The sequence below is a fragment of the Trachurus japonicus genome, chromosome 15 (assembly GCF_045865225.1).
Source record: "Trachurus japonicus isolate A0001 chromosome 15, Traja_1.0".
Taxonomy (NCBI): domain Eukaryota; kingdom Metazoa; phylum Chordata; class Actinopteri; order Carangiformes; family Carangidae; genus Trachurus; species Trachurus japonicus.
In genome coordinates this window covers 23,715,924-23,741,572 of record NC_140921.1, presented here as the reverse complement: position 1 = coordinate 23,741,572, position 25,649 = coordinate 23,715,924, and the positions used below count along the sequence as shown (strand labels likewise).

Here is a 25,649-nt window from a genome sequence, read left to right as displayed (position 1 = left end):
TGTCCCATCCAACTGGATTGAAGTTGTGTAAGCCCCTAAAGGCCACAACGTCCTTTGCATCCCCCTCTAATAAGGAGAATAGCTACATGCCATGGTGGCAGAATTCATGTCCAATTCTCAGACCTCAGACTTCAAACAAAGCGCCACCCAGACTGCTGTGATAAGTCATGGTGCAAATCCTTCTGCATTTAGCCTCATTACTGATGGATTTCTGACATTCTGGCATGATTACGTTATAGTCGCTCACATCTGACCATCATGCTGTAGACTTGCCTACTACTACTGTAGGCTGAACCTGCCCTTGTAGTTAATCTGTGACTGGAACACTGTCATGGAGTTAGTTTAGTTCACTAAGGGCCCAGAATAACACAAGCAAACACTGAGATTAGTACCTAATTCTGTCCTTTACAAGTGGCTATGCATGCCTTTAGAGAATTGTCTGTGTTAAAATTGTATGTGAGTGTGTGTCTGCATGAGTTAGCAGTTGAAGAAGACACGAAGCCAGCTTTAATAGCCAGGAGACACACTGTCCTAGTCCGTAATCTAAATTTACGTGTGCGTTTGTCAATCTCCAAACTGTGAGAGTTGTGGTCATGCCAAGTTGACTGAGCTTACTGACACTGAAAAGCTATTAACAACTACAATACCTTGGCAGACATATCCCAAATCGCCCTCTTTTGTGTTTATCTCATCCCATGAAATGCATCAAAATGAAACCTTTCAGTTTCTATGATTTCACTTTCATTTCAGTTTCATTAGGTCATCCTGTTTAATTTCCAAAAAGGCATTTTATGTAATGGCATGCATCTGTTGAAAAGCCGAGGTGGTTGGCCATCAGAGTCAAAGGTCACCAGATCTACGCTGCTGGTTTTCTCTCGACTCAGTTAGCTTACAAGCTAATCTCATCATCCCTGAGCCCTAATGCAATTAAATCTGATTCTTTCCCTCACTCACTCCCATTCATCCCCTGGATTTATTGTGGCTCGTTGCATAAGAATGATTAGGTGCCGCTATCTCAAACATCAAAATATTTTCCCTCTTAGCCGTGGTGTTTCCGAAAGACTATTAAATTCCCAGGCTCTCCCTGAGGTGCTGGGGGGGAGGAGGTGAACTGCATGGCACATGTGATCAGAAAAATCAAGAGGGAGTAAGAACTATTACTGATGTTTTCCAATGTTTTTTCCCAGTGCAATAACTCATGCTGCTTGATGCAAGTTTTAGAGGGAGTGACATGAGGTTTCTAGGATATGGTATAATTACACAAGACATCAGTAAACATGAAACAGGATAGTTGGTATCAGTCCATTACTTTGGTGCAGAGTCAACAGCTATTGGGTGGTTGCGCATCAGATTTTGAGGTTACACATTAGTGTGATACTGTGAGATTTCTAGCATGTTAGCATGTAGCTCAAAGTGCTGCAGCTAAGTACAGCCTCACAGCACTGCTTGGTTTTAACTTTTAGTATTACTTTACAACAATATGACTGCCTGCCGAAAAGCTGACACAATGTAATGTGACCTGAAAATAGCCAACCAAAAGCTGATATATAGGCCTAATCAAAGCATGCTAATTTAATGTGTTTTTTGATGGACCAGCCAAAAAGTGAAAATCCAAATGTCTTCACTCAATATCACCTGAGCTGCAGTAGTATGTACTTTGATGTACATCTCATCAATAGTGAAACCCAATAACAATGTTACACCAATATTAAAATACCTCTCGCTCTAAATTGTTCTCTAATTTATATTTCTGCCCTTAGTCTTTCATGTTTGTCTAGATGACAAGGTTATGTTTGAATGAAAGGAAGCTTGTCAGAGAGTGATAATGTAGTATAGGGTATTTAGAGCCAGTTATCTTTAAAAACAGATTAAGGCTATTTCCTGGGCTGGACAATTGTAGAATTGTTCATGCATTGAACAGTCTACATCCACACTGACAATGAAAAGACCTTGCTAAAGTGGTGCTGATTGATTGACTCAGTCAGGCCCTCACTGCAAAGTCCTTTCAGTGGGAGACGCTTCAAGCTGGAGATTTTTTTTGCAACTGTTAACACTGCTGATGAAAAGATTTTCTATTATCCTTCACACCGGACACCCAGAGCTGTTAAAATGTAACTTTTAAAGATTTTTTTAGTCAGCTTCCATTTCATGCATTCAGTGAGCCTCTCAGGATTACACAGACTAACAAGTCTTAACAAAGTCATCGATGCGTGGAGGAGCTGGGTGGGTTGATGCTTGGGTGTGTTATATGGACAGAGCACTGTATGACCTGACTTGCAGAGTGTCAATGTGTTTGTCTGTTATAGTGTGTGGCTGTGACCTTGCCCAGGGGGGCTTCTTCATGAAGAATGGAGACTATCTGTGCACGCTGGACTATCAACGCATGCACGGCACCCGCTGCAATGGCTGTGGGGATTTTGTTGAGGGGGAAGTGGTCACTGCCTTGGGCAAGACCTACCACCCGGCCTGCTTCGTCTGCACCATCTGCAAGTAAGACATCAAGTCTTTTCGTGCCACTATTATTAAAAAGGACCAACTACAAACCAATCCGGAGAAACTTTGCTGTCATGAGTTTTAGAAGTGCAGTTAGTAATTGCATTTTAAACCAGATGTTGTTTTGAGAAAATGCAGAGCTATGGATGTGCCCATGTGCAAAAGGTCAATAATAACATTATAGGAGCATTTGCAGGGAAACGAGGCAAGATAGTATCTCAGTCTTCCTGATTCAATTTGTACTTGAAACATTTCTGTGGCCAAAATTGGCCTGAATTTTCTCATTGTTTTCCATTACACTTATCGATTCTGATCAAAATAAACACCAGTGCTTCTCTCTAGAGTTTATTAGGTCTTACTTTCTTCCATTTACGTATGCCTTTCCCATACAGTAATAATGACGTTTTTGCTCAGACGCATGTGAAGTAATAGACAGACAGTTACCAGCAGCGTACAGTACCATGCTGTGTGTCACGTCTGCGTCATCTGATTAATGGCATCCTCAGATGGACGCCGCTGACACACGTCCCCATCATCAGGCCCTGTCATCTTTGGCCCCCGTCAGACAACCTGCAAGCCACAGCTAATAAACTCATACACTTGCCACAGGGCCATAGCTCATGTCTTGTTGACCGATTGTTGATGTCACCCCGCTTGCAGACGACCGTTCCCTGCAGGGGACAGGGTGACCTTTAACGGGAAGGACTGTCTGTGTCAGTACTGTGTCGAGCCCATGTCTCCAGGACCAAAGGACATCCTAGGCTCCAGCAGTAAGTAGCCGTAGACTACACATGCACAAGGGGGGCTGTACAGTACATGAAGGCATTTACTGCCACATGATATTTTCGCTTAAACACAGTTTGCTGTAGAAGTTAAAGTGAGAGTTCATTAATTGAAGAAAGGTTGAAAAAAAGTGATGTGTGATTCATGCCTGACATTTAATGTTGCTATTGAGCAGTCATTTCTGATGTAATGTTTGTTACATGAGAGTTATAATAAATTTAACAGACCACCAACTAAAATATACAAATCTGTTCAAGACTTTAAAAAAAACTATTCAGAAATATTGGGACTGTGAATGTTACTAAGAACAACCTACTTAGACACAACTTTGTTCAAATCAAAAATACTGTACTTTTTACACCTAATTTCCAAGTGTCCCAAGGTACCAAAACAAGCCTGACTGAATTTTAACTAAATGTGTGTTGAATTATGCACAAGACAGCTCGAATATTTCAAAGTGTAGCTAAATAGTTTAACATTTTGTGTGTGTGTTTTTAGCTGAGAAGAACGATGCTAGTGTCAAGTCTGTGTGTCTGACAGCAGCTGATTGGCATAACTTAGTATGTATTTACATCCTGTTGTTGAATAGTGCAAACAAAGGAGATACAAAGAGTCAGAGCTTTGGAGGAGGATTTAGGTAACTTTGAACTGAGCCAGGTTAGCTGTTTCCTCCTGTTTCCTGCAGCCGTGAAGCTAACAGTGTATAATGCACAAATATGAGAGTGGTATCAATTTTCTCTCATTCTCAGAAAGATTGCATATAAGAGCGTTTCTCAAAATGTCAAATCTATTTCTTCAAGAGGAAATACAGGAAGTGGAAATGTCAATCGTTAAGTAAGTGTGTAAAAGTGCTTGAAGCTGGTGCTACAACTCTTTCACATAATAGTACAGTATAACAGAAAATAGTGTCCAAGGATTTCTCCTGCAACGTAGAAAAGCTTGAAGACTGAGTGCTGGGGAAGGATCCTTCAGGGAGTTCTTCCACCTTTCTTCTCTTATTCTCTGGAAATGCAGCCGTGTTCGACCAGCCGTGTTCCTTTATGAATAACACCAAGACAGGTCTTGCTAAATAATGCATGGCCATGCATTTCCTCTCCTCTGGAACAAGGAACGTGAAGCCCTGAAAACCCCTCCTCTTCCAGCTCCTCTCATCCTCTCTATTTCTCTTTCCTCTCTTCCTCTTCCTCCCTCTTCTCCCCTTTCTCCCTCTCTCCCTTACCTCCACTGGTCTCTCCATCGGCGTTTGAAGAGCTTTTAGACAAGGTCACCTATAAATAAGGCATGCTGATTCTCCTCACGTCATCATCGCAGCCTCGTTATGCCTCACATAGTTATCGTCCCCTGTGGTTGCAGCGGGTTCTGTGTTGCTTTCATCCTCTATTCATTAAAGAAGAGATGACACAAAGATTGTTCATTTAGTATCCAAGCTCTTACACTTTTAGAGTCTCTGTATCCTACTTGGGTATGGATGGAGCTCTTAGAGCCACAGTAGGAGAAATGTGAATGATAGAAGGAGGCAGCTGTCACAACACTGCTGGTTACACTCTATCACCATCTAGTGTCTTGGGTCAGAACTGACATGTAAAAATCTATCCCCTTATTGTGAGCCCATTAAAGTGAGTGTTCTTACATGACACAAGCCTTCAGGCAAATATTAATTTGGTCTACCGGTAATTTCTTGCTCACTTAGTGTAGTTATATATCATTTTTGTTGCAAGAATACTAACCTTTGTGTGTTTTTGCTTTTCACAGATTGTGCAGGATGTGGTCGAGATATTAAGAACGGACAGGCTCTTCTAGCATTGGACAAGCAGTGGCATCTGGGCTGCTTCAAATGTAAGGCCTGCAACAAAGTGCTTACCGGGGAGTACATCAGCAAGTAAGCAGCTCACATCTGCTGTAGTTACATGCAGCCTGTTCAAACTCAGACTCGGACCAAGTTCACATTACAATGAAATTTCACTTTGAAGTCTATAGCGATTATGTCCGTCTCTTTTCTCCCAGGGATGGTGCCCCCTACTGTGAGAAGGACTACCAGATCCATTTTGGAGTTCAATGTGAGGCGTGTCATCAGTTCATCACAGGGAAGGTGCTTGAGGTAAGCCACACAAGCACACACACCCAACTGTCGCTGTCTGATTGGCTCCTTAGTACAAGCAGATGTCTCTCTGTGCACATGACTATTTGATGTGCTAGTCACAATACGCCTCTGTAAAGTGACTTCTGAGTCTGACATTGATCATGGATTTCATATGAATTCGGCCTGAGGTAAGTTTGAAAGAATTCCAAGGGAACAAATCCTATAAATTGAATTTGAGTTTAGTTTCAACCTAGATTTTTCTGTTACATGGATTTAGATATTGTGCATAGGGGTACATTCACAGTTAACAAATTCTGGCACTCAGCTGTAACATCTGCATTCTGGTCCTCATACAGACAGAGGATGTTGCATCGGAGTGAAATTGTGAAATGCAGTTTGATAATCTCCAGTGTAATCTCTTCAGCACTGAGCCAAACAGACTCTTGACATGACTGTATTTAACTAAAAGATTAATTCTTAGCAGATTTTTAGGTCCTTCCAACTCTGCCCAGTACATATGCCTGCAAACACTCAACTAAGGTCGTTTTGCCTCAAATTATATAAGTATTACATAAAACACCTAATATCATCTGGCATTTAGGAAGTGATCATTATTCAGTAATGTTGTAATGTCAGGAAGCTGTTATGAAACTCTTGTTTGAGCTTCATTACCATTGTCTGAGCTGAGCTAACGCAAACAATGTTATCAACATTTCTGCCCTTCACTCTGGCTCATTTTCACTGGTCTCTCCAACAAGTGCTAGCCTGTCTGTTCTGCAGACAATGATCCAATCAGACACTGAGTTATGTGTCATTTAATGGTATGAAAATGTCACTGCTAGCCAGCTGACCAGGCTTACATTAATCCACCACTAAGGCAGGCCTTTATGACAATAGGAAAAGACCTCAGCATCACACCCCTGAGCTCCTGCCAATGGATCAGTGGGGCCAAAGCCACACTAGGCTGTCTGATAGCCTAATCACTGACCCAAGGCCCAGCCCAAACACTGCGTAGACATTGGCAGGTTTGCATATTGTCGGCTTCTGTGGGAGTGCAATGTAAATGGGTTATTAATTCAGGGATATTTAATGTAGCCATTAAAGACGGAGAGAAACAGGGAGCTATTTAATGGAACAGAAGTGGCTTCAGTATCTCTAAGAGGAAAAATCCGTTTTACTGAATACACAGGGACAGTATTGGGAAGGAAGTGTTATAATGCTCTTGCTGTAGCCATGTTTTTGATAAAGTAAAAAGAAAATGCAAATATTTGTCAGTCAGTGGCTCCATATCTCTGAGTGGCCACTTGCCTGTTAAAATGTTACTGAGGGTTGTTATACAGCAGGCGAAATTTCATTTGGTTATTTATCACTCCTGGTCAAAGTCACACTTTATAATGGAGCACTCTGAATGTAAAGTACCACATCAGTGCGGATGGAAACTGTGCCACTGCTGTCAGACCTTTTTTTTTTTTTGCATCACATTATGCAGGTTATCACAAAGAGGAACACTCAGATATTTGAAAGCAGGTTGACTGTGTCAAATGGGCAAGTGTCATGGTGGTCAGTGTCGATGTGAACAATCCTAGCATGACTGGAATACATTAGATGGATTCACGTTATGAATACAGTACATTCTTATGGATCCTCACTTCATCTCATCAACTACCGAGGAACAGGCTGTTTTCAGGATCCTGTGGAGCACGATCAGGGGAACATATTGACTCCCAGCTGCCCAGTGCCAAGGTCTCATCAACAGATGTTCTTGAAGGAAAGGAGAGCAGTTACCAATAGTGTATACTACATGGTCTGATGAAACTCTTCTTGCACTAAAACAGTATGGCTGATAGAGGGAAAGAATATACTGTAGCTGTGAGCGCTGGCTTTATTTTCTGGAAGTCACGACCCTGCTTCGCTCACTTCACTGCCGACTGCATTCATCTTCATTTTCCTGTGATGTCAAGTCTGTTTTGTGCGCTGTGTTTTCCAGGCAGGAGATAAGCACTACCACCCCAGCTGTGCGAGATGCAGCAGGTGCAATCAGATGTTCACAGAGGGAGAAGAGATGTATCTGCAAGGTGAGCTGCATAACCTTCCTTCTCATTATTTCACTTTTGGTTATTTTCACATTTAAATGAAACCGAAGCTGCTATATAGCTTAGGGGTGTGAAATGCATTGGCAATGGGATAAAAATGGATATTTAATTTCTATTAAGCATGCTAATATATATTTTGGCAAAGAAGATGATTGTATCTGCTTATATGTTGTGCTGGTGCTATTGTGTATTGCATTTTTCATACACACTGTAATAAAAACAAAATGGCTTTTTAAATTCAAATTGGCAATTAAAGTGAAGTGCAGTGGAAAGCCAAGTGTCTTAGTGGAGTGCTGGGCCAAGACAAGCCAACAGAGCAGCTTTAATCCTCCTTCTGTAAGTCTCTACTACTCCACTTAAAAGATCAACACCATTCATCCAAAAGATCTTCACTCATGCAGTGTAGTCATGATGCTCTTTAGAGAGCACTTCAACAGATCTTGTGGGTGTTCAATTTGTTTGAGATGTGGTGACTTTCATAATGAAAATGTAGGATTGTCTTTTGAATTGTCAGGTTCAGCACTGTGTTTATTGAAATTCATTAACAGATCAACATTCATAAATCCACTAATATGAAATGAGTTGTGGTGGAAATTTGCTGACATTAGTATTGTAATAAGTAGTAACGTATACTACTTGTAATATTTGTAATAAGTAGTAACGTAGTCTTTAAAGTAGTTGTAGTCAAACCTTGTAGTAATCCTGTTCCTGTCCATCAGAGGAGACATGTCAAATCACAAATACCATCAATATAGTTTCATAGTCTCAGGTAGTACATCTATACTGCCCTGCACCTTAATGTAGGTGTGTAGTGTATGTGACCTGTAATTAAGTGAACAGACCTGCTCAGGGTGGTGAAGCAGGTCTGTTCCAAGGTCACATACCAGATACATCTATTCTCAGGTACAGGGCAGTATAGATGGCCTCACACCTGACCTGTTCTATCTCTCTAGCTGCATGTATAACAAGATATATTAACATCACATATAGGCTGTACTACATCCCCTGGATCTGATTAGTTCTGTCTACAATTCTACAATATGTGTCTGTTGATCTTATGGTCATCGGTTTGATTCTTATGTTGTCAGACACCACACCAGGCCAATTCATGAATAGGGACTCCTCTATCTCTGTAGTTTATCAATTATTTCATTGATATTTCTGACCCCTTTCTCCCATACATGTACATGAAGTCTCGGTGAAACACACACACACACACACACACACACACACACACACACACACACACACACACACACACACACTGATGCACAGGTTGTAAGCCTGACTTTGAGGGGTACATTTCAACTCAGTGAAAACTAAGCAAGTACAATCACCATGGCAACCTCTGAGGGCATGCTGGCACACATGTATTATACATCAAATTATTAGGGACCTCTTGGATGTTTGTGGTGTTGATCACAAATACAGCAGTAATAGCAATAAAAAAAACTGAAATATGTAATGAATAGGTCCAGGGGGCAAAACCAGAATTCCTTTTTGTTATGAGACAAGCCGGCCCGGCGCTTAGCTCCACCTCCTGAATGGCACGCTATGTAAAGAGAATGAGGATGTTTATATCTGATACGCTGCACCATTGGCCGCATCTAGTGGCCGAACAAAGAATTTGAATTTGCAATAGTGCTACTTTAAGGCCGTGGGCTTGATACCCATGTGGACAGAGATCACGACCCCTGTGGGACTGTCAAAATTTCTGCAAGGAAATTTTCTAGTTGTTGCTAGAGTCTGTGGCAGTAGACTATAGTATGAGTATAACATTTGTTTGTTCTCTGCACAAATTTTTTACTGATTAATTGATTAACCACCTTTAGTCTTATGTTAAAGTTTTCCATTGTCCATGTTCTGCTAAATGTTGTCACTTTCTGTCTTCCTCCCCAGGATCGACAGTTTGGCATCCGGGCTGCAAGAACACAACCAGAACAGAGGAGAGACACAGGGAGCGGGTAGGAATTTGGGTGTCATTGACTCCATTGTCCTTGATTTTTTTCTCCACTGAAAGCACCTTTCTGTTCAGGTCTCATGACAGCGTTTTACTGGAAAAAAACAGAAATTCAGAATATGCAACATGGGACTCTGCATGGGCTGTTACCACTCCTTTGCTGAGCTGTTAAACCTTAACCTAGTGTGGTCTGAGTAATTTGCCTATTCAGGCGGTTTTGCGCAAGTGTGTGCCTTTGCATGTGTGTGTGTGTGTGTAGAAATACTTGTTCGTGTTCATATTTACATGTGGACATGGTCGCTTTGATGTATGTGTGAACTGTGAGTCAGGCTGGAGAGGCACAACCCCTGTGTGATGTCCTGTGAACCCCCCTCTCCCTTCCTCCACAGCTATTGCCTCCGTCCCTCTTATTCCTCCAAAAAACAGAAAGGCAGGTACTGTATTCGCTATTGGCTATGAGATGGCATCATCCTGTGTTCCACCATATACTGTACATAGGACACGATGCACTGTATGCTGCCATCTGCTGGAGACAGCCTGCAGTGCCCCCTGTGTGTGTGTGTGTGTGTGTGTGTGTCATACGGAGCCATCCAGTCTTGTCTTTTAACACCTTTAACTATGCTCACATCAAAGGTGCATGAGACAAAGATGTGCACACATTTGGAGGAGCAGACACAATATCACAGATGACTAATTTTTTTTTTCTAAAATCCCCATTTACCCATTAGGTGAAAAGCTTGTTTAATTACACCACTTTCAGACCTGCTGCTGCCATCCAAACAATTCATTTCCCATAAACAGGCATGAGGTTCCTCAGAGCATAAAACCACGGCGCTAAAGCACTCATTCACTTTGCAAATTTGCAAATGAATGAAGCAACCATGAGATGACATATTAGTATTTCGAAGGTATTTCATGAAACATTAATGAAGGGGTTGCAGCTCTCTCTCATCACTCATATAATCCAAAGGACAAATGGTGTGATGTGTTTTGGGTAATACTGGTGGGTGATATGCAGATGGCAGGGGGCTGTGGATCACAGAAGACTGACAGCCTCACAGACGCTGTTGTGACTAACGACCGCTTGTGCATTTTTCTCCTCACAGCCTACGAGGTCGTCGTCCGAGAGTATTTGTTCCAGACCTGGTTCAAGCATACCTGGCTCACCGGGTCACACGATCTATGTAAGATATCTCTCACAGCTGTTTTATATGAGAATGAGTAGTTTGTGCTCGTCCGTCTCTGTAATAATAACTGTTGCTCCTTGTGTACTTCCAGTAGTAATCTCCCTTTACTCTTGACTGTGTGTACATGTTTGTCTTTGTCTCCCTAGGCAAAAGTAGACAATGAGATCCTTGATTACAGAGACCTAGCTGCTATTCCAAAAGTGAAAGCCATTTATGACATTGAGCGCCCTGATCTCATTACCTATGAACCTATGTACACCACCTCCCTGGATGAGAGAGAGGAGAGACGAGAGAGTGTGGGAGAGGTAAACACACAGACTTGCATGTTTCTTTCCTGCATGCACGCTGTCTTTGTGCTGATGCAGTTCCACTATGCATATTGTTCTAACAACCCTCTGTTTTGTTGTGGGATAAGTTTTCTTCTAGGGGCACTTTTTCCTCATGGAAAAACATCACAAGAAAAGACGGATTAACTAGTTGTGTGATAGCTTTCATGTTTTAACAACAGCTTTTATGTTGTACTAAACCTCTGTGTCCCTTCCAGCTCCACACTGCCAGGAGGGAGCGTTCCCCCTTGCCGGATGACAAGGTAAGAAAGATACGTCAGTGTGTTCTGATGATGATAAATGACCTGCAATTGGAAAGGAAAGAACAGAGGTGTACGTCATAGAAAGAGCAGGGCATGTGCCTTCTATACAGACAAAAAAATGTGGAAGGTCAGCAGAAAAACTGACAGCAGTTTTATAGTTTTATTGGCTTTTAATATGATATTTATATCTGGCTACCTAAGCTGCTAATGTTATCTATATATTCTGACAAAGTTTTAATTAAGACTTTTGTCTGATTCTTTCCAGTCCTCAAGAAACATGTCACCAACCCCACCCAGTGAGGTGAGCATAGCGTTTTGTCAATTGTGAATGCTGTATTTAAAAGACATTCTCACAGAGATCAGTGTAATAACCTTGTGTGTGTGTGTCTGTGTGTGTGTGTGTGCGTGTGTTAGGGCTCTTATGACAGGAGGGAACGCATTCTCCAAAGATCCACCAGTCAGGGCTCCATAGGATCACCAGTTTATAATCGCCATGGTTACACCCCTACCCTGTCACGTTCGCCACAGCATTTTCACAGACCAGGTGCGTATTCAGCAACGACTGCTCTCTGTGTTGCTTCATTTGTCTGCGATGACTTCAGGCTTTTATTTTTAGCTGTGTCAGTGAGATCTTTGCTGCTCAGGTAGATGACAGATGTTGAAACACTGTGGATGAGTTCACCGACATCTTCAAGTTCTCACTTCTCCCCTTTTGATCTGTTTACCACTTTCAACTGTGTTTTCAACAAAATTGACTTTAAGTGTTAAAGCTATTGATTTTGTTCCCTCTCTTCTAGTACTTTGGCTTAACACGATGAACAATGTCTCAATTTGTAGAAAACAACCTTAAAGTCAATTTTGCACATTTAACGATACAACCTCTCCTCCTGGGTTTGCTATTCTTTCCATTAAAACACTTGATTTTGAAGTGTAGTTATCTTCCTTGTTTCTTGCTGTTCATCTTGAGCACCCCTTACCTCTCCATTTGAGGGTCTTTTATTTCCTCTTTTCAACATTTGATTCCTGTATATTTTTCTTTTATCCCTCACCTTCTCACCTTCTATCTCCTCCCCACATTGTTCACCTCTGCTGCTTGGTCGTGGGTGTATTTCCCCTCTCCCACAACCTCCCTCCCTGCAGAGGCTCTGACAGGCATGCAGAAGCTCTGCTCTTCCCTGTGCAGTAACAGTGTGGGCTCCAGAAATAGTGACTCCCGCCCCACCTCCCCTTTCAGACACCACTTCCTCCCCCATAGCCAAGGTAAGGGCCCCACTCAGTTCTTTGCTACCACCTCCCCAAAGGCAGTCCACCATCTCCACCATCACCTGGGATCATGTCACCTCCCCACGATGCCCCATCTGTTCTTTTCAATCCATTCCCATTTCTCATGAGGCTACCACTGTGATCCTGAATGGTTAAACCCATGTCTTTGTTAAACCCATTCAGCACAGCACTGGTTCTTCACTAACACACACTCCCTCACCTTCCACTAACACAGCTTCTGCCAAACTTACTGACAGGCTCTGTGTCTGTGTTTGCAGCTTTGCATGTACTTGAGAGATACCAGTAATCCATATATAATATCCAAACTGAGGGCTCCCTGAATGTTGGGTGATGTGATGACTTTTTTTGCATTTTCAGAATGAGTCTCCTGACTCCAGTAAACTGCACGACTGAGATAAAAATAAGGGTTTTGTAATGAAAAATCTGCAGTTGCATGCTGGGAGTATTCACTTCTTAATAGACTTTATACCTCATGGCTAATAATGCAACTCCCAAGCTTTTAATCTTGCTATTTTAAACTCTGCTGGATTGATCTGCTTTTGTACCTTCATCTTGTACATTGTACAGCCCCATTAACTCCATTTATTAGGATACATAACAGAATGTCTCCCATTCGCTCAAAGTGACTTCAGCTGGTCCCGTTGGTCCCTGTGTGTTGCACCATTCAGACTGTGGTTCCCCTTTAGTATCCCTGCTTATGTTCTGTTCTTGGTTGTTCTCACTGGAGGCACTGACCCGCCAAGTGGCCGGAGCTCCCCCCTTCCGCTCAGGCCTGACAGCCGGCCGGTCACCCCGCCTCTCTCTCAGACCCCTAAACATTTCCACCTCCCAGGTAGGAGCTGGAGCGCACCCTGTCACTGCTCGTCCCTTTCTTTCTTTCTTTCTTTCTTTCTTTCTTTCTTTCTTTCTTTCTTTCTTTCTTTCTTTCTTTCTTTCTTTCTTTCTTTCTTTCTTTCTTTCTTTTTTCTCTCTTTATTTCTGTCTTTCTTTCTCTCTTTCTTTCTATCTTTCTTTTCTTCTTTCCTTCTTCCTTTTCTACCTCCTTGTCTTTCTTGTATTTCTTTCTTATCGCATTATACTTCATTTGGGATCAGGTTTTACTTTTTCCTCTCTTTTTTCATAACTATACAGATCTGTCACAGGAAAAAGGGTGACTTTAGTTTAAATATGTATTATATTTGTATAATATAGGCACTGTGTAGTATGTAAATGTTTTTTTCTGTCTACATTTCAACATTTTCAGATCAAGGGAGCAACATCTACAGAAAACCACCCATCTACAAACAACATGGTACTTTTTCTCTACAGTTTAGTCTATTTTACTGTAAAAAGAGCAGACAGGACTGATTTGTATATTTATATTTTAGGTGAGAGCGATATGAGGGCGTTTTAGATCAACTGATTTGAATAAATGGAAATTATAATTTCATAAAAACCCACTGTACAACACATACAGTAATCAGCTATAACACCTACACGCTACAAGTTGCAGTTATGTAAGAGTGCATAAAAAGTTAGCCTAAAGGTCCAAACATATTGCTATAAGTGAAGAAAACTGCCAAATTAGTTTGTGCCAAGTGGTAGAAGCTGAATGCTCAATCAGTTACATCAAAACATAATCAGTGGTAGTGTACATTTGGAGCATTATAGATGTGTGTGAGTTCCTCTGACAGCTGTGGAGAAACCTCAGACTAAACAGGTTGGAAACCACGGAGTAATGAATGTTACTGAGCTGGGGTCTTTGCTGCTTTTGTTAAACAAATGAAACTGTGTATTCATTTAACCATGTAGTCACCCCCCAGTGTCAATGTATGAGCACTGTTTGAAGTCTGTCTCCAAACCTCCTCTGTCTGATCTAGAGCTAATTTTACACTGCACTTCATGTCCATCTTAACAAGTCACAGTAGTGGTGTTATAATGAGCCCTGAAAACTAAATGATCTAGCTTTTGAGAATTACAGGATAATGATACTTGAGTTTTGAGGAGTCAGATGAGTACGTTGTCTTTGGTGGTTTTGAGACTCCTCACTTGTGGACAATATCACACTTAAAACCACAATGACTCTTCCCCTATGTCAGTTCCTCACCACTGGTTTGAGAAGAATAGATTCAAGGCTCTATCCAATATTTAGTGACTTGTTAGGAGGGGCATTTTTTGCATTATAGAAAGCTTTGATTTTAAAAGAGGAACCAACAATGATCGTTGAGTCCAACGATCCTCTGGTTCTATGATGTTTACCTGTGGTTGAGACTGTGACCCAGACACTGATAGATACAGTTCCCATGATTACCAACCTAGATACAGCTGCCATAGCACGTCAAAGCAAGACTGCTGATGAGATCATCAGATCCGCCACCTTCCCCGCTGCCCATGCTCCCTCTCCGGATGACAGCTCACGGAGTGAGGGCGATTGGCCCTACTCTCTCGCTGTATTAGGTACAGTAGGCTCCTGATGGGCATGCTTGCACTGCGACCTTCAAGTGGTACAATAGACACCTTTATCACAACCTAACTCTTGTTCCTCCGTCCTAGCTGTCCCAAAAGCTTAACTGCATCCCTGCTTCACACTGAGTTCACGCTGTCATAGGAGCTACATGCTTTTAAGTTTTGCTTGCACAAAGCAGAAGCGTTGTTTGGTTTCTGTTGCAATCATATTTTTTTCTGCTTCAAGTAGCATCAATTTCACCATTTTGCGTTCACCTGCTGCACATGATGGGTGCACTAGCCGTACACAATAGTGCCACAAATGACTTGGACAGAGATAACAGAGACTGACTTCAAACTGACTTTTGTTTGTCTGTCCTACATCGTGCTGTTCTGTGTATTTGACATCCAGTAAAATCTTGACATCACTGATGGGGTGTAAGCATCTGTCATGTCAGGCCAGCCAAATATTCCAATAAGTCCCCCCTCTGTTTGTCTGTCTCGTCAACTCTGTCTCACATTTGTGTTCTCCTGTCCACCTATTTCTCATTTTCTCTGTGTATTCCTCACTGCTCTACAGTCAAATGAAGCCGCTCTATCTTTCTGTCATTCTCTAAATTTAAACTGTGGATGAAGCATTTGATCTTTGTTGTACTATACAAGTACTGTACATGTGAAGCATGGTTTTAGCTCTGTGTCTTTGTGGGTGTATGGGAATGTGTTTTATGTAACTTTTTGGGCTTGTGCACAGCACCCATAGGTTCAGAAGGGAGGAGACGATCCAGAGAAGAGGAGGAAGAAGAGGCCTTGAAAAGAAAGCATCTCCAGGAGGAACACCTAAGCAAGGTTAGGAATAACAAAAACAAACATACACAGTGTGGTTACATTAACCATAAGCCCTTTCTTTAGTAGGTACATATAAGACGTATTTTGGATATCATGTGCCTGAGGTGTAAGGCTTCTTAATAGTCTTATCTATAGTATATTGCTTTGGTATGTTGGTCCATGTGGTCTAAATTACATGTCTCTGTGTTTAGATTCAGTCTGGTCTTGGAAAGCTGATTCTGAAGGAGGAGATGGAAAAAGAACAGATCAGGGAACGTCATGCACGTAGCCTCTCTGCCCAGCGCTACGACTCCAAACAGACAAACTGTGACGCAGGTATAGAGCAGCTTTGTCAGCTAATATGCTCTTGAGTCGTCAGCAATGTCCCGCAACATAAGTGTAACACCTGTAGATAACACTATGATATATGGGGATTTTTAAATAATTCTGTAAACATCAATGTTTCTGACTGAATCTGCAACAGTAGGCCAAAACCAGGTAGCACTGTTTTATTTTAAGTCTAAAACCAAATATAATTTCAACTATGTTTATCTTTCAGATCCAACTTCTCCAACAAAAACAAACTCTTTGCCTGGCTATGGAAGGAATGGGCTACATCGGGTGAGACCTCACTCATGCCTACAGAATAATCTCAAATAAACAGCATCAAACTTGCCATTGATTATGTAACAACCTGTAAAATGCAGTATATGTTGGCACTAACGCTAAAAACACGATTTATTTCCATCTAATTAAATAGCAATTAGACTTGAATCTCTTTCTGGTTTTAACTCAGTAACAAAATGGCCATAATTCTAATGCTTGTTTCTTTGTTCCGGCAGCCCCAGTCGACAGATTTCACCCAGTACAACAGCTATGGTGACATGTGTGGAGGAGGCAGAGGTGAGAGCTGCTCCTAAAACATGGCCACCAAGCAAATCTCTTGCCAATTTCACCAGAGCTATTCAGCATCAGAACTCAGAAATGGCTTGCTATATGTACACAAATGGACGTGCATTTTGAAATATCAGGGACAGCAGTGTTGTAGTTAATAACCTGGCAGGGAGGATTTGACAGCAAAACCATTAACTGTGAGTCTCATTTTCTGTCCCATTTTGTCCTGCAGAGTTTCAGGTATGTCTCTCATCTGCTTTTTCATATGGCATGCTTCCTCACCTTGCATCATATATTTGCTTGCTCTTGGGTTGCAAGAGATACTTTGCCCTGAATGCACACCGCCCACTCCTGCTACATGCTTGCCTCACTGTTGAGTTGATGTCAACTACAGGGCATGCTGTGCAGTGATTTCAAATGCCCAAAACATGCACTGCCCAGTAGCTGAACCAGTGTACTGTAAATGCAATGTACTATCATGGCCTCATGTCTTGTTCTGTGTGTTGTTTACCAGTGTTATGACTCAAGCTAAATGTTACATTTAAATATATGATTTCAAACCCATATGAAAAAAAAACTAAAACAAAATAGAGACATTCAGAAAACATGTAAAGTGCCCATCTTTAATACTTACTAAGATACTGACCACTATCCAAGCTATACGCTCCATTAAGTGAAAACTGTGCCCACTGTCATTAGTGGACATGTTCATGCCATTAACCCTGCAGTCCCCTTCCACAATATTACATTTGTGTATGTTCTATTCTTTAGCACATTAAGGATGGCCGTGCAGCACTTGCAAGGATGGACAGGGGAGTATCTATGCCTAATATGTTGGAACCAAAAGCAAGTATCTTCTTCTTTTTGTACTGACAACAACATTGTAATCCACACTGATATATGTTACAAAACCTATATACATCATTTACTTATATAAGAACATGTTAACCTGTAAATAAGGATACATTTTGCAGCTAATTTAGAAAGTCGGACCAGCCCAAAACGATGAGGGTGAAATCAAAATAATTATGCTCTATTTACCCTCGTTGTGCAGGGACATTGGTGGAAGATATAGGGAGCTAAAAGAGATTTTTACTGGAAGTTAAAGACTCACATTAGCTGGGTTCCTGATTTAGCATGCTGCTTCAGGAGCTGCCGAGTCACTCTAGCGCTTAGCATGCTGGCTTCTCCATGCTCATCTGCACATAGCTTTGATTTACAGTGGCTGGATACTGTATGCAGCATACAGTGGAGAATCCAATGCCCAGATTGTCATCCAAACAACTCATATCACTATATACTGTGTAGTATATAAGAGGGCGTACACATTACTGTGTGGATATGAGTTGGTTAGAGGCCTCAAACAACTTCTAGTTGCTTATTATTGAGCATTTCCAATAAAACACCAACGGCCAGTTTGTTCTTTTCCAGAGGGGAATTAGTTATTTAGCAAAGTAGAAGCACCTCAGTTTTCCAGGACAAACATCCCCATGTGGATTTACTTGGCCTACATTATTGATGTTAGATCTTTTTTTAGTTTGTATTAAATTACTCTAAAAATACAGACTGTTGCATAACTCTGTTCCTGTTTTTGCCCTTATCCTAATCTATTGTGCGTTTCTACACCAAAAATGTGTGCACACCATGTCACCACACATTTCCCCGACAACCTAAACAAAAACCAGCTCTCACCCCCAGTCAGCCTCCTGTCACCTTCCTGTTCTCCCACCCAGTGTTTCTTTTGTCACAGTCAGAATTACCAAAATATCCAAATTTTATCCTTTGTTGAATAAAAATGGTTTGCAAAGTTTTTTTTTTTTAAGATTGGTTTCTAGCTTGTAGGTTTGACCTGTTCACTGATGAGTGTCTCCTTCTGAAGGTGTACCCCTATGAAATGCTCATGATAACCAGTAGAGGGAGAGCTAAACTGCCCAGGGATGTGGACAGAACCAGACTGGAGGTATCAGTTTTCCACCTGACTGTCCGCAGTTGATACTGGATTTCTCTTACTTTGTGTAAATAGCATGTTACACAAATACAATTGTAGCAAGGAATGTGCGGTATCCATTGCTTCTTGTCATTTTTGCATTGACCCTTTTTATGGCTTTTGGTGCTAACCACAAACACCCCCCCTCCCCTCCCACCCTCCCCTCCTTTGTTTTCTCCACCTTTGTTCTCAATTCTAGCGCCACTTAGCACCCGAAACGTTCTTTGACATCTTTGGAATGGAGATCCAGGAGTTTGACAGGCTTCCCCTGTGGAAACGCAACGACATGAAAAAGAAGGCCAAGCTCTTCTAACACTCAGAGCAGCATGCATATACTGTACATTCACTCAGATAGCACACAACAACTGTAATCTAGATGTAGGTTTTTGGTTTATTTCCTTTTCTTCTGGGTCTTTCTTTTCTTTTTTGTTTGTTTTATCCTGACATAAAGAAGGAAGCCATGAAATGGACTCTTTTTGCTCTGATGCTTCCTGAGACTGTGAGCTGAAAGACTTGTCCAGTTAGACTTGCACAGGAAACAAGGAATGGGAATCTCTTCCATGTTCAAAAATGACAAAGAATGAGAATGAATGATAAATAGGGTCATGTTATTTGATTTGACCGCGCTTGTTTTACTTCTTGCTTTGCTTTGAGTGGAACTGCTTTCCTTTTTTTCTTGCTTGTTTATTCCTACTATTTGTTGCTGTTAATTCCTGTGGAACTTTGTAAGTACAGTAGAAACTCATGGCCCCATTACGAAATGTCCATGCTCGTAGCTTGAACATATGTCAGCTTTCCTTCGCTTGGGCTGAAACAGTTTTAGTCCAAAGTTTGCAAGAATCGGCTCAGTGAGTCTTGGAATTAAAAAAAAAAAAAGGCACTGGGAAAGCAGTCAGCTGACCCACCAACTGTTCTTTTCTGGATCTACATGGAAATGAATCACCCAAGCACCTACACATCATCAGTCTTCTTTCCCTGGCTACTGTACACGCCAAACATTCATCTGACCCTGACAAAAAGAAAACGTCTCTCTTCTCAGGCTCTCATAAACATGGCCACAGACTCTCCCTTTACATGTATTGGAAGTACAAATCTTAATATATTTTATTGCCGTATCCAACATACAGTAACCAACAAATAGGTAAAACACATAATGTAAGAAGCAACTGTATTTGAAAGTACTGTTTTATAAATGAAAACCCACACTGCCATTTGTTGTATTGAAATCTAAGCCAATAAAGCTTTAAATCACCACAAACCATATGATCCTCGGCTATACCAAAGGTACCCACAGACTCTTTTCTGCTCTCTGTTTTCTTCTTTGCATTTCCACAATAAACAACAATCGTTCAGTGACTTAACACAGGGTGAGAGGTAATCTGAGGACTGGTTTACTGTTACAGGACTGATCAGAGGGATGGAGTCTTTGGAGCTTCTATACAAACACTGATTAGCTGGGCTTCCTGTGAAGAAACATCCTGCTACATGACTTTACTCTAATGCTAATATTCCTAACACTTTTTATACAGTACACATACATTACCTGATAGCAGATTGTGCCCTAAAAGACCATTATCCATTTGCAACAAGTCATGTGCTGCCATAGGCGGCCTTACCTATGTTTCAACCGTTTCAATTGAAACGGGCCCCAGCCACCAGGGGGCCCCCAGCTGCCAGCCACCAAGTCAAAGACAGTACAATAATTCATAGGTTTCACCTTATCATACACACACACACACACACACACAAACAGCTCTGTCCACCGTGCGGTCACACACTCGACCCCTGATCCGCTCTACAACCACTGATGCGCGTATCATGCCACACCGCGACGGTAGCCTACTAGTCGCTCCTAATTAATAATACGGCAGGAAATATCAATAACAACGTAGCTTACCTTTGAAAACGGCCCGCAAACTATCAATAGACCCTCGTTTTCCTTCTCCCAGTATTATTCCTTTTCTCTTAGTGTTTGTTTTTCCTGCTTTCCTCCTGACGTGCGCCCAGCTGCGTAACCTGATGATTGACGTCTGTCAATCACTTTCCTCCTCTTTTCTTTTTTTCCTCGGGTTAAAATGCCTCCAAACAGGCGATCTATGAGTACGTCCTAACTTAACAGAGAAATAAAACACAGCGAGAGCACAACTAAAATGTGATATTATTGGCAGCTTATTTACAGATTTTACTAATGGAGGAGACAGCTGTCTGTCTGCTGCTCCAGCACCGCAGCACCGACAGGATCAGCACCTGTAGACGTCTGTCTGTCCGCATGTCTCGTCCTTTCCTTGTCCGTGGTCGTGGTGCTGAAATAACGCGGAGCACTTTGCTCTCATTACTTTTGTTGCCAATTTAAATTCAGAATATTGTTAAAGCCTGTAGTTTGTCTGAAAATGTAGGCTACAACCAACTTCAGTCCTCGTTTTTTCTGCGAAGTCCTGGTTTCTTGCCCTGATAGTGATTGTAACACTTAATGTGTTGTGCGTACCTGGGATGCATGGATAGTGCGTTTACTGCGTCCTTTCAGGGTTTAAAGTATCAGCGACACATGGGCACATAGCTGGCAAATAATTTTATGTTTAACAGGGTAGGGCCTCATATGAAATATTGAAACGGGCCCCCAGATGTCTAAGGCCGCCACTGTGTGCTGCATATCGTAGGTATAATTGACCATTTTCCATATCATGCCACAATCATTATTAATGATTTACTAATAAGGTTGACCATTATTCCAAGCAGTAATGTATGTTAAACCATGGATGAAGTCATTAAAAACCAATTTGTGATATGAATCTGGCTTCAAAAAGATAAAGCTTCACTGTGAACATCAAATAGTCTTATGTTATGGTTAACAATGATTACACCTCTTCAAGATTGAGGCAAGACATGTGAGACTTGGCTTCAATTTCCAAGTCTTCCATTAGTTAATCACTTATACAAGAAGCACGCACATTAAGTTTTGTCCCATTTATAATATCCATGTCTTTCTATACTTCTGGATTTCATAAATCATTGTCTTATGGGATTCATGAAAGCATTGCTACAAAGCATTGAACTCTTTATAATTATTAAATAATTAATTAATTAATATAAGAGTATTCCTCTGATTTAGTATTAGTACATAATATAATGATTTGGACTCAAAAAATGTAATTTATGAAATGAACAATGCCCCCAGACAGGCTGTGTCATATTTGATCTTTCCACAAAAAATTCAATCAACCATTAGTAAAATTGAAATTGCATAACCTCCATCCTCATTCCACAAATATGTAAGTATTGCTTCAAGTTAACTGCTACACACAAGATGCATCCTTCTTTACTCAGAAATGATGAATGCATGTGCACTGGAGGTTTCAACGCATCAATCTTATATCTATTGTGATCACACATCATCATGCTGTAGTTTACGTTCATGTTAAACTCAGATTAACGGGACACACAGAGCAACTCTACCCTTTCATCACACGAATGTGAAAACAGTCTTCTGGTGTAAAACTCTGCAGAGTGAAGCATGAGAATAAGAGGGACAGAGTGGCTGGGGCTTTTAATGAGGCAGAAGACTATTGTGTGCCTTGGAAAATGGTCAGCAGTGGTCAGTCAGTGGTGTAAAGCATGATGGAATTTCTACTAACAAATAAAAATGCACAATCACACCAGTATGTTTTACAAAGGACATAACCATGGGACAAATATCAAATAACAATTTAAAGGAGCATTTTAGAGGAAAGGAAAAATAAATTATACTCAAGTATTTGTGTAAATAATGAAAACCTGGTGGCACTTGGTGCTTTAAAAATATGAAAAATACAGTTAACAACAATAAAACAGGGGGAAAAGACACAATATATTATAGCCCACTTACTGTACCATGTAATGTATAATTCATGCTGTAGTTTCAGCTATACTGTCACACTGCAGAGATTTATTTATGTCATATTTATGTCTTCTACGTGATATTCATTCTTAATGAGACCAAGTCAAGAAAAGGGTCTATACTTTTGGAAATTTGCTCCCAGCAGACATCTCCATCATCAGGACACGTACAATGTTCCTTTCAGCTATGTTGTCTTCTGTAGAGAGAGAAAAGTATATAACATTTAATATAAATCTAATGAGGAACATGCAATCACTATTTTAATCATTTTGATTACATAATAAGAACAAGGCATCCAGGTTACATATTATACATAAATATAGGGCTTATGTAAAATCAATAACAGTTCTGCCTGATTTACATAATTACATGGTAAGAGAAATAATGGTTATTTTTCACAAACACTATGGACCACACATGATGCCTTTGGAACCACATCACTGCACAGTGTCAGTGTAATGGCATGTATGTAATGGCAATGAGGAAATGCATGGGAAAAAATGTTCAACTTGGTTGGGTTGCAGCGGTACAGAAGCCTTACATGAGACTGTGCCATTTAGAGAAAAAACAGCATGCCTTTCATTAACATTTAAGAAAAGACAAGGTGGTTGTTATAGTAAACACAATCCTGTCACTCAAAACGCTGCTTTATTTCCACCTACATCAAGTCTCATAATAAGCTGCTTCTGCTTCCGCGGCTGCCATTTTCACACCTGCAGTCCACTTGGCTGGTGTTGAATGGAGCCGTGCTGAATATGTGTACACCCCTCTCCACAGGACACATTAGAAAAGCATCAGGAGAGTCTAAAGAAGCAAAGAGAAGCAGTGAAATACAGACTGAAGAAACTGGCAGCAAGACAATCAGAGATCTCTGTAAGTTCAGACAAGTCAGTTCTGAAATTTTGCCACATGATTGTTTTGCATTTGTAGAGACATTACATTTGAGAATTTGAGATCCTTTTGAAACAAGAACACTGACAATAATGACACAATGTGATAGAGCAACATAATAAACTCATAAATACTTGTGCCTGACTCAGAAAAAGTCCTCAGCGATAAGGGAGAATATCATCAGGAAATACCAGGAGATCCAGGCCGTTCTGGACGAGGACCTGAGGATTACCCTGTCCCACCTTGAAATGGAGGAGCGGGCTGCGGTGTCTGCTCTGGATGGACTGATGGAGAGGAACTGTTCTCTAATCCAGGAGATAGAGCAGGACCTGGCCAGACTCACTGTGGCACGAGACCAGACTGATGCAGAGCCTGACACACTGGTGATTAAACTTGAAAGTGGCAACTTCCACTAGATCAAATCATTTAAAATTCTGTATTTCCCCTCTCATTTGTGTGTAGAAAATGTATAGTGGTAAATCATATTAAAGATCCTGCTTTCAAAATGTATTTAATCTTCATTTTTGTGCTTTTTTTCAGTCTCTCTTTTCATACCCTGAACAGAAAGACATGGACACAGTGGACAGGTATGGAACCAAATCATGATAAATAAAACATGAGACTTCAATAACACAACAAAACAACAATAGAGCAAACACTGATGTGTCTAACCGTGGTCTACCTCCTCCAGAGTGATGGACCTGCTCAACAGGACTGACCCAAGCAGCGTGAACCTGGACGAAGCTAAAGCTGAACAGATCCTCAGCCTCACCAACAACATGCTTCTGCTCATCTGCTCGCAGACACCAATAATCAAGAAACTCATCAATAGCTGTCAGTTCACACATTATTTCTCTACTGTTCACAGGCACTATTGCACCGGGAGCGTACCTATGTTCCCCAGGTCCTGTGTTCCCTGATCGGGGAATATAGGACCCTCTTTTTGAAAAAGGGTCCTATATTCCCTGTTTTTCCCAAAAAGGGTCCTATGTTCCCTGTTTTTCCCAAAAAGGGTCCTATGTTCCCCGGTCGCAATACATACTGGGGAACAGGACCCTTTTTCTGAAAAAGGGACCTATGTTCCCCACTATTACCGGGGAACATAAGACCTTTTTTCCAAAAAAGGGTCCTATGTTCCCCGCTGTTGCTGGTCGATGGACTCTCTTTACTGTACTTATCTGGGCTCTCTATCTATTTGGCCTGTCTAGCCTCTATCTGGTCTTTTTTTACTAAACTTAACCAACTCCTTTCTTCATTGCCTAAACCCAACCAATGGGACATTTACACTTCTCACTCAAAGTCACAACTCAACTTCTCACTCAAAAATAGGCAAAAATATGCCAAGTCACTCACAACTCCACTTCCAGGTATGGGTACAAAAATTGCAGTTGGGGAAAAGCGGGGAACATACAAAGTGGGGAACATAGGACCCGGGGAACATACTGTAGGGATGATCCCATTGCACCTACTCTATATAACCATGTTAATGTGTCTCCAGATTCCAGTGAGGCGTGTCTGGATCCACACACGGCGCACCCAAAGCTGATCATCTCCCAACAAGGTGATAGTGCCACCTACACAGACACTTGGCAGCAGCTTGAGGAACTCCCTGGACGCTTTGACACCACCCTCAATGTCATCAGCTCACAAGGCTTCACCTTTGGTCGCCATTACTGGGAGATTGATGTGACTGGGAAGACCTACTGGGAGCTGGGTGTTACATACCCCAGCATTCCTCGCAAAGGCACCACTGAGGACTGCTGGCTGGGCCGGGGGGACGAGTCTTGGTGCGTGGAGTTTTTTGATGGGGAGTACACAGCCTGGCATGGGGGGGTGCCACATCAGCTACCTTTCACGAAACGCTTCTGTCGGATTGGTGTGTTGTGTAGTGTCCCTGCAGGATTGGTGACGTTTCTCGAGGCAGATAAAATGACGCCGCTGTTCTCGTTCTGTGCAGGAACCTTCTCAGACTGCCTCCACCTGGCCCTGTGTCCCGGCCATGATCACAATGGCGCCAATGCAAAGCCTATTTCAATCTGTAATGTTGCGTCTCCAACTGGTGATGTCTCAGTAGTTGCTCCACAGAAAAGCTTGTAGCAGTTACCTGCTAGGACACTACTTTATAAAAAAAAATTGAACTACTGGCTTTGTTAATTAAACAGGACTAGGAGTTGATGGCCACACTAATGGCTCTATGGTGCTTTAGCTATGCTAATATCAACATCCAACCATACAGAAGATAAAATAGTACACTCTTCCAGTCTTCTCAGTGGATGTACTTGAGG

General features: G+C 41.5%; 2 protein-coding genes across 22 annotated transcripts in view; both read left to right on the top strand.

Moving 5' to 3' along the window:
- The window catches only part of ablim1a (actin binding LIM protein 1a), a 39,014-nt gene extending 19,157 nt beyond the window's left edge, over positions 1-19,857 (top strand). For 3 of the 21 annotated variants that reach the window (XM_085800623.1, XM_085800617.1, XM_085800621.1), the window contains exons 3-23: positions 2,307-2,490; positions 3,154-3,263; positions 5,029-5,155; positions 5,281-5,374; positions 7,344-7,431; positions 9,349-9,413; positions 9,799-9,843; positions 10,516-10,593; positions 10,743-10,901; positions 11,141-11,185; positions 11,451-11,486; positions 11,600-11,729; positions 12,326-12,445; positions 13,197-13,301; positions 13,713-13,760; positions 14,768-14,905; positions 15,645-15,739; positions 15,931-16,054; positions 16,278-16,339; positions 16,561-16,621; positions 16,845-17,202. In XM_085800623.1, coding sequence (XP_085656749.1) covers positions 2,307-2,490; positions 3,154-3,263; positions 5,029-5,155; positions 5,281-5,374; positions 7,344-7,431; positions 9,349-9,413; positions 9,799-9,843; positions 10,516-10,593; positions 10,743-10,901; positions 11,141-11,185; positions 11,451-11,486; positions 11,600-11,729; positions 12,326-12,445; positions 13,197-13,301; positions 13,713-13,760; positions 14,768-14,905; positions 15,645-15,739; positions 15,931-16,054; positions 16,278-16,339; positions 16,561-16,621; positions 16,845-17,023 — 2,093 coding nt within the window. In that variant the 3' untranslated portion in view covers positions 17,024-17,202. Of the gene's footprint in view, positions 1-2,306; positions 2,491-3,153; positions 3,264-5,028; positions 5,156-5,280; positions 5,375-7,343; positions 7,432-9,348; positions 9,414-9,798; positions 9,844-10,515; positions 10,594-10,742; positions 10,902-11,140; positions 11,186-11,450; positions 11,487-11,599; positions 11,730-12,325; positions 12,446-13,196; positions 13,302-13,712; positions 13,761-14,767; positions 14,906-15,644; positions 15,740-15,930; positions 16,055-16,277; positions 16,340-16,560; positions 16,622-16,844; positions 17,459-18,491; positions 18,573-18,798 lie in introns of those variants that run through there. The other 18 variants (XM_085800632.1, XR_015037771.1, XR_015037773.1 and 15 more) reach the window with 18 other exon arrangements.
- Positions 19,858-23,117: 3,260 nt separating this feature from the next.
- LOC146973745 (putative E3 ubiquitin-protein ligase TRIML1) lies at positions 23,118-25,534 on the top strand. Its single transcript, XM_085799033.1, has 5 exons — positions 23,118-23,346; positions 23,514-23,747; positions 23,905-23,951; positions 24,056-24,198; positions 24,863-25,534. Exons 2-5 carry the CDS (start codon positions 23,613-23,615, stop codon positions 25,459-25,461), a joined length of 924 nt encoding a protein of 307 aa, XP_085655159.1. The 5' UTR covers positions 23,118-23,346; positions 23,514-23,612; the 3' UTR covers positions 25,462-25,534.
- The last annotated feature ends 115 nt before the right edge of the window (positions 25,535-25,649 follow it).

Excerpts from the sequence above, each read along its gene's own strand:
- LOC146973745 (XM_085799033.1), top strand. The coding sequence starts at position 23,613 with ATGGAGGAGCGGGCTGCGGTGTCTGCTCTGGATGGACTGATGGAGAGG. Across the intron at positions 23,748-23,904 it reads ATGCAGAGCCTGACACACTG|TCTCTCTTTTCATACCCTGA; the intron begins GTGATTAAACTT and ends GCTTTTTTTCAG. Across the intron at positions 23,952-24,055 it reads GACATGGACACAGTGGACAG|AGTGATGGACCTGCTCAACA; the intron begins GTATGGAACCAA and ends TACCTCCTCCAG.